Below are 13,011 nucleotides of genomic sequence, written 5' to 3'. Positions count from 1 at the left end.
ACGCGCCGCCTCCGCGTTCGCACCCGGGAGCTCCCACAATTCCCGGCCCGCGAGGCCCCGCCCCCGTGACGTCGCGCCCACCGATTGGCCGGCGTTGGCGGCTCGGGCCGCGGCCGCAGTCGAGCGGGAACTGGAGACCCGCTGGTCGCCATGACGGCCTTCAGGGCCCCGCGTCCCGGATGCGGCCGGCCGTTTGGCAGCGCGTCCGCGGCCGGCGTCCTGCTGCTGCTTCAGTGTCTGCTGGGGACCCGGGCCAGCAAACTCAACGTGCCGCAGGTGTTGCTCCCCTTCAGCCGGGAGCCGGGCCGCGTGCCTTTCCCGCTGGAGGCGCAGCGCGGCTGCTACACCTGGTGAGGGGCGGGGTCCCCGGGGCTAAGCGCCCCCTCGGCCCTGCAAGGGTCGAAGCCAGGGTCGACGGGCTTCCCTCGACGAGGACAATACCGCGGCGCCCAGTGGCCGTTGGCTTGCAGGGGCTTCCCTGTGGGGTCCCGCGGGAGCGCGAGGTGGTCCCCGCACGGCCTGAGGGGATTCCTGGGGGGCGGGGCCTGGGGTGGGGCGGGGGACCAGCGGGGGACCAGCGGGGGACCAGCGGGGCTCTCTTCCTCGGGGCACCGCCCACGGCCTTGTGCAGCCCCACGTCACCCAGGAGCGAGGCGAGGCCCCGGCACGGTGGGGAGGGGAGACTCGCTCCGGGGGAGAGGTGGCCTGCCTGGGGGTGCTGTGGCGCTTCCGCGGCTCTGCGGGGACGTGGGCGCCGCCGCGCGTGGGGGCTGCGGCCGCCCGGGACGCGGCGACTGGGGTTTCGCGGCTGGAACATGCCCCGCTGTGGGTCTCACCGTCCGAAGCCAAGACGCTTTTTAATTTTTACAAGATTTTGTTTGTTCGTTCACGAGAGAGCGAGCCGGCGAGAGAAAGCACAAGCAGGGCGAGGGGCAGAGGGAGAAGCAGGGAGTCGCCGCCTCGCGGGATCCCCGGAGCCCCAGGTCACGACCCGAGCCGAAGGCAGACGCATAGCGCGGAGCCACCCGGGCGTCCCAGAATGTTTTTTCATTGCGTTCCGAGCCGTACTCACACTTCAGAGTTTAGGCCGATTTTCGGTCTTGGCAGCCCAGTTTTAAGAGTGGACAAAACTCATTCCTCACAGTGGGAGAAACCCTTGTCTTTCATGATTGGAAACACAAGATCAACCCCGGTTGGCTGGTTGGTTTGTTTTTACAGATTTTACTTATTTATTGGAGAGAGAGGGAGAGAAAGCGCAGGAAGGGGTGCATGCACGGGGTGGGTGGGGGGAGCAAGCGGACTCCCTGCTAAGCAGGAGCCGGTTGTGGGGCTCCATCCAGGACCCTGAGGTCATAACCTGCGCTAAAGGCAGACGCTCCACCGGCTGAGCCACCCAGGCGCCCCATGAATCCTGTTTTTGCCTGCTGAGGGAAGACTGGAACAATCTCTCTTTTTAAAATTATTTAATTAACTATTTATTTTTTAAATGGAAGTCAGCAACTTCATTCCTTTTTTTTTTTTTTTTTAAGATTTTATTTATTTATTTGACCGAAAGAGAGATCACAAGTAGGCAGAGAAGCAGGCAGGGGGGGTGGGGGTGGGAAGCAGGCTCCCTGCTGAGCAGAGAACCGGATGCGGGGCTCGATGCCAGGACCCTGAGATCATGACCTGAGCCGAAGGCAGAGGCTTTAACCCACTGAGCCACCCAGGTGCCCTTATTTTTTTTTTTTTTTCTTAAAGATTTTATTTATTCATCAGAGACAAAGAGAGCACAAGCAGGGGAGAGGGACAGAAGAAGAGGGAGAAGCAGACTCCCTGCTGAGCTGGAAGCCTAAGGTGGGACTCCATCCCAGGACCTGGAGATCATTACCTGAGCCAAAGGCAGAGGCTCAACTGTCTGAGCCACCCAGGCATCCTTAGTTTATTTTTTAAAGATTTTATTTATTTGGGCACCTGGGTGACTCAGTGGGTGAGTTCTCTGGGCTCTCTGCCCCGCAGGAAGCCTGCTTCCTCCTCTCTCTCTGCCTGCCTCTCTGCCTGCTTGTGATCTCTGCCTTTCAAATAAATAATAAATAAAATCTTAAAAAAAAAATTTATTTATTTGGGCGCCTGGGTGGCTCAGTGGGTTAAAGCCTCTGTTTTTGGCTTGGGTCATGATCTCAGGGTCCTGGGATCGAGCCCTGCGTTGGGGCTTTAAAAAAAAAGATTTTATTTATTTGAAAGGGCAAGAGCAGGAGGGAGAGGAAGAAGCAGACTCCCCACTGAGCAGGGAGCCCAATGTGGGATTTGATCCCAGGACCCTGGGATCATGACCTGAATCAAAGGCAGATGCAAAACGGATTGAGCCGCCCAGGCGCCGTGGTCCAAGCCTGTTTTAGATATGGAGGGAGGAGTAGAATCCATGTGCGGCATTGCACAAGTGATCATTAGGGAAGGTTTCGTCAGTCTCACTGAGGTCTCTCTCAAGCACGTTCTCCACTTTAGAGTGTCATTTAAATATGCCAGGTAGTGTGTGACATGGAAAACCCGTAAGGATCTGTGTTCCTCTGAGAGTTAACTTTGAACCCACATTCTTATTTCAGATTCTTAAGTATTTTATTTTGGCAGGCATTCCTCCCGTCGTGATGCAGTAACTGTTGAGCCTTTATATGAAAATGGCACCTTATGTTCCCAAAAAGCTGTGCTCATTGCTGAATCTACCCAACCGATGCGCCTCAGCAGCATTATTCTTGCTCGAGAGATAGGTATGTTGAGAGAAAACACATTGTGAAGTCGTTCATCTAGAGTGGAATAATCGATATCTTTTATACATGGTTAATACGAACCGTGTTGGCTTCAAATGGTAAGAAGTAGAAAAGAAAGCAATCTGCACAATAACCCTAATTGTGGCATCCTATTCTGTAAAAATAAATATAAGTAAATAAATAAAATATAACTGTGAGGTGCAAAAGAGAAAGAAAAGAAATGTAAATTCTCAGACCCCATCTCAGTTCTGCTGAATCAGAGTCTCAGGAGTGGTCCCAGGGAATTAACAAAGCTCTCCAGTGATTCTCATACGTTACTGAAGTCCAGGAAGCCTGGCACCAGTCTTTTTTAGATTAGAGCAGCTGGAGAAATGCTGTTTGTATCCAAAATCAAAGCAAGACTTTTTCTATCCTAGTTTCTGGCACTTCATTGCTACATTGATAGGCTAGAAATACCTGTATTGTTTAAAAATATTTTTTTTAAAGATTTTATTTATTTATTTGACAGACAGAAATCACAAGTAGGCAGAGAGGCAGGCAGAGAGAGAGGAGGAAGCAGGCTCCCTGTGGAGCAGAGAGCCCGATGCGGGGCTCGATCCCAGGACCCTGAGACCATGACCTGAGCCGAAGGCAGCGGCTTAATCCACTGAGCCACCCAGGCGCCCCTAAAAATATTTTGATAAATGAGGGGCTCCTGGGTGGCTCAGTGGGTTAAGCCTCTGCTTTCGGCTCAGGTCACGATCTGAGGGTCCTGGGATCGAGCCCCGCATCAGGCTCTCTGCTCAGCAGAGAGCCTGCTTTCCCCTCCCTCTCTCTCTCCTGCCTCTCTGCCTACTTGTGATCTCTGTCTGTCAAATAAATAAATAAGTAAACAAAAAACCAAATTCTATAAAAAATATTTTGATAAATGATGCAACTCTACTATGTTGTTAAAGAGAACTTCAAGTTGTTTGGTATACCATATTTTATATGATTGATGATGCCATCTAGTATAAAGCGTTTTTTTTTTTCAATTAGCAATAATCGCGCCTCGGATAAACCTCATTGGCTACGATACTGCCACTGCGCAAAGCTGAAAGCGTTTTTTTTTTTTTTTTTTAATGTACTACTAAGAAAAACAGCCAAGTAAACTATGCTTTTCTTTCCTTAGAATTTCTACTTTATGCCTGTAGAAGAACTAAGACTTAATTAGATGGTTATTTTTATGTTTCACTCTCATGCCTAATAAAAAGGGAAATATAAATCAAATAAACTGGTTAAGGTATTTCTCAAACTACCTTAGCATTTCTTTCTCAGATGAAACATTTTTTTTCCGAGGAATCATCAGTGTCTGTGTTTATCCCCACAATATCTTCCTCTATGCCGGCAAGGCTGTTATGGATGTAGATTTCTTAAAAGAATTAATTAAAAACAAAGACACGTAAAAGCTGTGACACCTGGCTGGCTCAGTTGGAAGAGTGTGCAAGTTTTTTTTGTTTTTTTTTTTTGTAAGATTTTATTTTTCAGCAATCTCTATACCCAGAGTGAGGCTCACACTCACAACCCTGAGGTCAAGAGTCGTGTTCTCCACCGAATAGGCCAGCCAGTCACCCTAACTGTTGATTTCGGGGTTGTGAGTTTGAGCCCCACGATAGGTGTAGAGATTACTTAAGTAAATAAAACTTTAAAAAAAACCAAAAACACCTAAAAGCTATCCTATTGGGCTCTTAAGTTTAGCTTTGCAATTACATGGAACTGTTGTGTGTGGTTTTTTGTTTTTTTTTTTGTACTGGAAAAGTACCTGGTACACCTCAGTTACTACCCTTCCCACCCCATCTCCTTAACCATTTGATTCCCAGGGGATTAAAGAGCGTGCCATTGTTGATTAGCCACGATTTTCTTCTTACAGCTGATACCCATTCTACAAGTTTTGATGCTGGCCCTTTTAATGTTCTCACATCTGCAGTCAATCACAACTATGTTGTGATTGCCGCCTGGCTGACAGCAAGTGGAAGACGTCATCAGTACAAGATAAAATCTCAATTTCAGAGATGTTAAAATATCAAAAACTGTCTTAGAATCAGTGAAATATGGTATGAGGACTCTCAAAGATGAGAATCTGTGAGGAACATGTCATACAGGGCAGCTACAACAGATAGAGAAGGATACCAAGGTCAGAAAAGAAGAATTGTATTGGTCACATAAGTGATTTTAATTAATTAATTAGTTAATTATTTTATTGTTTTATTTATTTTTTAAATTCTTTTTTAAAAATATTTATTTGTTTGACAGACAGCGATCACAAGTAGGCAGAGAGACAGGCAGAGAGAGAGGAGGAAGCAGGCTCCCCACTGAGCAGAGAGCCCGATGCGGGGCTCGATCCCAGGACCCTGAGATCATGACCTGAGCCGAAGGCAGAGGCTTTAACCCACTGAGCCACCCAGGCACCCCCACATAAGTGATTTTTTAATGTAATTACGTTTAACTACATGAATTCATTCTGATATCAAAAGATACATTTACAGGGCGCCTGGGTGGCTCAGTGGGTTAAAGCCTCTGCCTTCGGCTCAGGTCATGATCTCAGGGTCCTGGGATCGAGCCCCGCATCGGGCTCTCTGCTCAGCAGGGAGCCTGCTTCCCTCTCTCTCTCTGCCTGTCTCTCTGCCTACTTGTGATCTCTCTCTGTCAAAAAAAAACCAAAAAAAAATCTTAAAAAAAAAAAGATACATTTACACAATTGCTACGAAAAATGTCAAATCTGGCCTCAGCTTAATTTCATCTGACTTACGAATATTCCAAAGTTAAATATCTTTTAAATCCGCCTTCCCAGTTTTGCTAGACTCAGGAGTAAAAGCCAGTTTCAGTGTCCTACCAGGTCCCTTCTCATCTGAGTGGAACAGAGGAGAGGTGGGAGAGGGAGAGGCACTGTGAAAGGGAAGCATATGCCCAAGAGAGATTGTTTATTCATTTGACAAGTATTTCAGGAAAGGCTTCCTAACTGTGAGATGTCTGTAAAGACAGATTTAAGCACTCCATTGGGTCTAGGTGCTTAGAGTTTTATGATGTTTTTGTCAACACTAGTGAAGCATATCAGTGGCTATGACGGAGCTGCTGTGGAGGGACCTACTGAAGTGGGCTTGTTTCATTTGGCAGGAGGGCTAGATTGCTTGTGATCTTTGTTGTGCTGTGACTAGGTGCTGCTTCATTTGGTAAAGCCGTGAAAGAATATAAAAGGGTATAGAGTGGAAAGTAAGCCTCTAACCTCATTTCTCCAAGAGGTAGCCACTTTTCAGAGGCAGACTGAATACATGAATGTGCCCCTTTTCTAGTTGGAAATCTGGATTCTTAGCCTTAGGTAAAGGACAAATGGTGGAGTTCGGAGACGAAGGCATGATTTTAGCTCACATGAAGGATGAAGAAAGGGTTTGGATAACCGGAAGGTTTTGGTGTGGGATGAGAGGAATATAGAGTGAGCAGTACTTGGTGTGGTGTGTTCAGCATATGGTTGATGTTCCGTAAATTCTTACAGGTTGCTTAGTTGCTACCGTGGATTATAATTGTATAAACAAGAGGAGATGATATGGAAACTAGGATAAATACAAGAATCAGGGAAGGCAGGAAATATTTGCCACTTCTGCTCCCAGCTCTGCATCCCCTTGATTCTTGCAATACTGGTTTCATACATTCTCTTATTTTTCTATTCTTCCTTCTTCATGGCCCTGGGTCAACTCTTGTCCTGTCTATTTCATTCATTTTCTTGCCTTTATTGCCTTGCTCCTGTGTGGATCTGAGGTAATATGGATGTGTAGTTAAGAATATTCGCTATATTATTTATTTTCCATTATTATTTAATGAAATTATTCATTTTTATCTTTAAAAAGGTAAGTTGGGCACCTGGATTGCTCAGTTGTTTAAGTGTCTAACTCTTGATTTTGGCTCAGGTCAGGTCATGGTCTCGGGATTGTGAGATCGAGCCCCATGTCAGGCTCTGCACTGTGGGCGTGGAGCCTGCTTAAGATTTTCTCTCTCTTCTTCCGCCCTTCCCCTTACCTCTCCTTGTCAAAAAGCAAAAACAACAACAACAACAAAAAACTAAAAAAGATTGCTATTTTAAAAAAAAGGTAAAAAACAAACAAAACAAACAAACAAAAAACTAAAAAAGAAAAAAAGGTAAGTTGAAGGTATAATATTTCTGTTAGTCACTCTAAATTTACCTGTAATTCATATGAGGGAATTTTTTTTCCCTTATAGTCAATGGCCGTGTATTGAAAAGCTTATAGCTGTTGAAGTAGTCAGATGGGTAGTCATTGCATGCACAAGGCTTTTCATATATATATATATTTAAAGATTTTATTTATTTGACAGAGATCACAAGTAGACAGGCAGGCAGAGAGAGAGGGAGGGAAGCAGGCTCCCCGCTGAGCAGAGAGCCTCATGCGGGACTCGATCCCAGGACCCTGGGATCATGACCTGAGCCAAAGGCAGAGGCTTTAACCCACTGAGCCACCCAGGCGCCCCATCCTTGGCCTTTTTTGAGGGGCACTTGCCTATAATATCTGATTAACATTTCCTTTGATTTAAGAATTCCATGAAAGCGGATCCCCAGCTAGGGACAGAGTTCACCGCCGCTGTCCACTGGTAATGTTGGGTATTGTAGTGGTGGTTGCTTTGCTTTTGTTTCTTGTACATGAAGCTGAAAGTAAAAAATAACAGTTATAACAGCAGAATGAGACAGCTATGTAGGCAGTCCTCTACACACGGCAGATACAAGAGGTGGGGATATTGTTAAAAGATAGTATGAAACAATTTTTATTTCATCCTCATTTCATTCTGTACTGTTTATGTTTCTGAAGTTCACTGTGGTTATATTGACCAGAACTCTGGTTGGTCTAATACATTATTCCAGGCTTTTAACCTCAGAGAGAGATTTATTGGCATGACTGACATATGGTAGCACCCTTTGCTTTCTGAGACAAATACATTTAAACAAATCTAATGCCATAATTTCATAAAGGAAAAAACTTCAATACTTCAAAGCTCAGATAGAATATAATAATAAAGTGTATTCATTTATTTTTTTTAAGATTTTATTTATCTATTTGACAGAGATCACAAGTAGGCAGAGAGGCAGGCAGTGAGAGGGGGAAGCAGAGAGCCCAATGCGGGGCTGGATCCCAGGCCCTGAGGTCGTGACCTGAGCCGAAGGCAGAGGCTTAACCCACTGAGCCACCCAGGCGCCCCTGTTATTTTTTTTTTAGATTTTATTTTTAAGTAATCTCTGCACCCCACGTGGTGCTAAAACTCACAATCCCAAGATCAAGAGTTTCATGTTTCACTGACTGAGCCTGCCGGGCGCCCTTGAGATACATTCCTTCAAACGGAAGACATTTAATTTTATTACTCTTCTGTTAGGATTCTTACCTTTCTCATTTTTCCATGGATGAATGAAAATATCATTATAGGTCAGTGCTTGAGAACGACTGGTCTGTTGTCTCTTATAAACAGAGACTTTGGGGGGCGCCTGGGTGGCTCAGTGGGTTAAAGCCTCTGCCTTCGGCTCAGGTCATGATCTCAGGGTCCTGGGATCGAGCCCTGCATCGGGCTCTCTGCTCTGCAAGGAACCTGCTTCCTCCTCTCTCTCTGCCTGCCTCTCTGCCTAGTTGTGATTTCTCTCTGTCAAATTAATAAAATATTAAAAAAAAATAAACAGAGACTTTGGTATTTTGTCATTACGCTCCTTTCTTCCACAGGTTGAAAGCAACTGTGAAAACCTTTTTTATAATATAGAATAAGGGTTTGCGTGTTTGAGACATTTAATAGATTCATGACCTATTGAACTAAATTCTGAGTTTTTGGGTTCATCATAGTGACGGACCATGAACTGCGCTGTGATGTTAAGGTTGACGTGATAGACAGAATTGAAATTATATCTCGTACCCGGGAACTCTATGTAGATGATTCACCACTGGAACTGATGGTGAGGGCATTGGATGCTGAAGGTAAGGACTTAGATGATTCAACAAAATTACCTAAAATAAAGTAATACTCCTTTGTGTTTAGTACTGGGGGAAAAAAGCAACTTGAGAGATAAAATTAGGTGAGAAATCGTATTTATTTATTTAAAAAATATTTATTTACTTGTCAGAGAAATCACTAAAGTAGGCAGAGAGGCAGACAGAGAGAGGGGGAAGTAGGCTCCCGCTAAGCAGATATCCCGATGTGGGGCTCGATCCCAGGACCCTGAGATCATGACCTGAGTTGAAGGTAGAAGGCCAAGCCACTGAGCCACCCAGGCGCCCCAGTATTTATTTTTTTATATGAGGTTCATGTACACGAGGAACTGATAATTATGAGTATGGTTCAATGTATTAGCTACATACTTTCATAAAATTTTTCTGCTTATATTTAATTATTGGTTATCTCAGATGTTTTTGTAAATATCTGGATTTAGTCACTGAGCTTCTGCTGATGGTCCCTAGATCAGCCATTAAGAACATTTGTTTGCAATTGATTACTAGCTCTGTTTTGATCAGTCCACTTTCTGTAGGCCAGGGGAATTATGTGTAAACCTATGAAAAGTTTTATGATTTTCTTTTTTTTAAAGATTTTTATTTATTTATTTGACAGAGAGATAGCGAAAGGAGGAAGACAAGCAGGGAGGTGGGAGAGGGAGAAGCAGGCTTCCTGATGAGCAGGGAGCCCAGTGTGCGTCTGGATCCTAATGTGCGGCTTAATCCCAGGACCCTGGGATCATGACCTGAGCTGAAGGCAGAAGCTTAAAACTGAGCCACCAGGTGCCCTGATTTTATTTTTCTTGAGACTGATTTTAAATTGCTTTTAGTACACTATATAAATGTGTAGTGTGATATTTAAAACATTTAAGTTTGCCTCTGCCTTCGGCTCAGGTCATGATCCCAGGGTCCTGGGATCGAGCCCCGCATCGGGATCCCTGCTCAGCAGGGAGCCTGCTTCCCCCTCTCTCTCTCTGCGTGCCTCTCTGCCTACTTGTGATCTCTATCAAATAAATAAAAATAAAAAATCTTAAAAAAAAAATTTATTGCCACTTTCTTTGTAAACTATTGTAAATAATAATTTTTTTTAAATATTTTATTTATTTATTTGACAGAGAGAGAGGTCACAAGTAGGCAGAGAGGCAGGCAGAGAGAAAGGGAGAAACACGCTCCCCACTGAGCAGAAAGCCCGATGCGGGGCTCGATCCCAGGACCCTGAGATCATGACCTGAGCCGAAGGCAGAGGCTTAAACCACTGAGCCACCCAGGGGCCCCGTAAATAATAATTTTTAAATTTGAAAAATAAATATTAGAAGTATTCTGGAATCTAGTTTTTATAAAAATTTATATTGAAGGGACCAGGATTTAGGGATGCCTGTCATCCCTGAAGTGGACTGTGCGGTGACCTTTATGTAGAAGGGTACAGAAAGAGATAAAGAGCCAGAAGTTAATCAGCTTGAGTCTTTTCTACATTCAGAAAGTTTGTGTAGCAACAGTAGTTTTATTGTTTGTGTAGGCATCTTCCTGGTTTATGTGTTTTAAATTCACTAATGGTAGTGCTTCTATTTGTTAATGAAGGAGGCCTAAATATAATTTTCTAGTTAGGTTTCTCTTTCTAGGTAAAGATACTTGAATGTTTTTGAATATGTGATTCTGTCCTGTCTCCTTTTGGCTTACTTTATAGGAAATACTTTTAGTAGTTTGGCAGGGATGATGTTTGAGTGGAGCATCGCCCAGGATAACGAATCAGCAAGAGAAGAATTGTCTAGCAAAATTAGGTAACATTGAAACCAACATAAACCATCTCATTTTGAAGGAGACATCTGCCCTTGGGTGGCACACTGAAGAGCAACTATCTGCGTGGGCTTTGATAATCCTGCTGTCTGGACTTTGGGGGAACAGATAAATTTACCAGGAGGAAATGTCTTTGATAGAATGACATATGGTGTGGGTGCAGGTCCTTTTATGATTGGTTGATGTGACCCACTCCAGAGGAATTCATGAGCTCAGGGCTGTACAGTTGTTTGAGCCAGGTGCATCCTCTGGCAGGCTCGTTATTTATGCTCTCTGCACATGCTGGGGGACAGGGAGTGGATGACAGCATGAAATTTTGTCTTTAGTACTAAGAAATAGCTCTCAGACAGTCCCAGGTTTTAGTCCCATAACAGTTTTAGTCAGAAGCACATTAAATACTTTCGTTCTATCTAATCCTTATGGAAAACAGATTTTTTAAAGAAGATTTTATTTATTTGGCAGAGAAAGAGCATGAGCAGGGGGGAGGAGCAAGGGGAGAGAGAGAAGCAGACCAGGGAGCCTGATGTGGGACTGGATCCCAGCCCTGGGGTCACGACCTGAGCTGAAGACAGATGCTTAATTGACTAAGACACTCAAGAGCCCATGCAAAACAAAATTTAGGACTTTTTACAATATATAGACATTGAAGAAACTGAAGTCTCTTAGGGCCTTTTGGAAGATGACTCAGTACTTGATTACACCAGGAACAAACTTTATTTTATCTCTTAAGGATTCTGAAATACTCTGAAGCCGAGTACTCCCCCCCAGCGTACATCGCTGAGATGGAAAAAGAAGAGAAACAAGGAGATATGATTTTGGTGTCTGGGATCAGAACTGGTGCTGCTGTTGTAAAAGTTCGAATTTATGAGCCATTTTATAAGGTAAAAAGTTTGTGCCACAAACTTTCAAACCTCATTTAAGGGCCTTGTCTGTGGAAAATATTATTCCTTGTATTTGCTTATAATAGAAGCCCTTTAACCTGATATGATTTGGGTCAATAGTTGGTCTTTACTTGAAAAGTCATTTGAAATAGGTAGACTTAAAAAATACTTGTCTTCTTTAAGCCTGATACTACCTAATTACAATTACACATGCACCTGGTGTTTCTCTTACAATGTGTACGTGCAGTTTGTTCACCCGTCCTTTGGTGTGGGCCCAAGATGTTTTCTCAGCCACGAGCTCATGGTTTAGAAACATGTGTGCTCATGCTTACCCCCAGTGCTATTCCTACTTTCTTCTTCTTTTTGTTTTCATTTTTTTAAAAAGATTTTTATTTGTTTATTTGTCAGAGAGAGAGAGAGAGCAAGAGCGAGCACAGGCAGACAGAGAGGCAGGCAGAGACAGAGAGAGAAGCAGGCTCCCTGCCGAGCACGGAGCCCGATGTGGGACTCGATCCCAGGATGCTGGGATCATGACCTGAGCCGAAGGCAGCCGCTTAACCAACTGAGCCACCCAGGCGTCCCTGTTTTCATTTTTAATTTCATTTTATAGTCAAGTGAAAAATTAGACGTGTGTGAAGCAATTTGAGTACAGAATTCTATATTTTTCAAGGATTTTTTCATAATCTTTTACACTTCTCACCTACACCTAAGAAGATAGCTGCACATTTTTTAAAAATTTTATTTATTTATTTGACGGAGAGAGAGATCACAAGTAGGCAGAGAGGCAGGCAGAGAGAGAGGAGGAAGCAGGCTCCCCGCGGAGCAGAGAGCCCGATGCGGGGCTCGATCCCAGGACCCTGAGATCATGACCTGAGCCGAAGGCAGCAGCTTAATCCACTGAGCCACCCAGGCGCCCCGATAGCTGTACATTTTTTCAGCTTGCTTTGGACTTCTTTACAAAACGTTTAAATTTTTTGTAGGAACAGCAGCTCCCTTTGCATTCAAAGTTTATTTTATTATTTTTTTTTAGATTTTATTTATTTATTTGGCAGGGAGAGAGAGATCACAAGCAGGCAGAGAGGCAGGCGGAGAGAGAGGGGGAAGCAGAGAGCCTGATGTGGGGCACGATTCAGGACTGGGCTCTGTCACAGGACCCTGAGACCATGACCTGAGCTGAAGGCAGGGGCTTAACCCACTGAACCACCCAGGCTCCCCTATTTATTTGACAGACAGAGATCACAAGTAGGCAGAGAGGCAGGCAGAGAGAGAGGGGAAAGCAGGCTCCCTGTTGAGCAGAGAGCCTGATGCAGGGCTTGATCCCAGGACTGTGGGATCATGACCTGAGCCGAAGGCAGAGGCTTTAACGCCCTGAGCCACCCAGGTGCCCCAAGAAGTAAACTTAACAAGGAAGATGAACTTCGGGAAACGTTGTTTATAGAAACTTGTTTTTTTCCTTTGTCTTTTAGAAAGTGGCAGCAGCATTGATACGTCTGCTAGTTTTAGAGAATATATTTCTTATACCATCGCATGATGTCTATCTCTTAGTAGGAGCATATATTAAATACCGAGTTGCAAAAATGGTGCAGGGAAGAATGACAGGTA

General features: G+C 44.5%; 1 protein-coding gene and 1 pseudogene across 2 annotated transcripts in view; one reads left to right on the top strand and one right to left on the bottom strand.

Moving 5' to 3' along the window:
- Positions 1-144: 144 nt before the first annotated feature.
- NUP210L (nucleoporin 210 like) overlaps positions 145-13,011 on the top strand; it is a 75,667-nt gene continuing 62,800 nt past the window's right edge. For both annotated transcript variants that reach the window (XM_045982329.1, XM_045982328.1), the window contains exons 1-6: positions 145-350; positions 2,608-2,744; positions 8,591-8,722; positions 10,419-10,512; positions 11,259-11,409; positions 12,876-13,008. In XM_045982329.1, coding sequence (XP_045838285.1) covers positions 151-350; positions 2,608-2,744; positions 8,591-8,722; positions 10,419-10,512; positions 11,259-11,409; positions 12,876-13,008 — 847 coding nt within the window. In that variant the 5' untranslated portion in view covers positions 145-150. The remainder of the gene's footprint in view (positions 351-2,607; positions 2,745-8,590; positions 8,723-10,418; positions 10,513-11,258; positions 11,410-12,875; positions 13,009-13,011) is intronic.
- LOC123928577 lies at positions 3,687-3,818 on the bottom strand (annotated as a pseudogene).

This window comes from Meles meles, chromosome 17, assembly GCF_922984935.1.
Source record: "Meles meles chromosome 17, mMelMel3.1 paternal haplotype, whole genome shotgun sequence".
Lineage (NCBI taxonomy): Eukaryota > Metazoa > Chordata > Mammalia > Carnivora > Mustelidae > Meles > Meles meles.
This window is presented reverse-complemented; position numbering and strand designations above follow the sequence as displayed.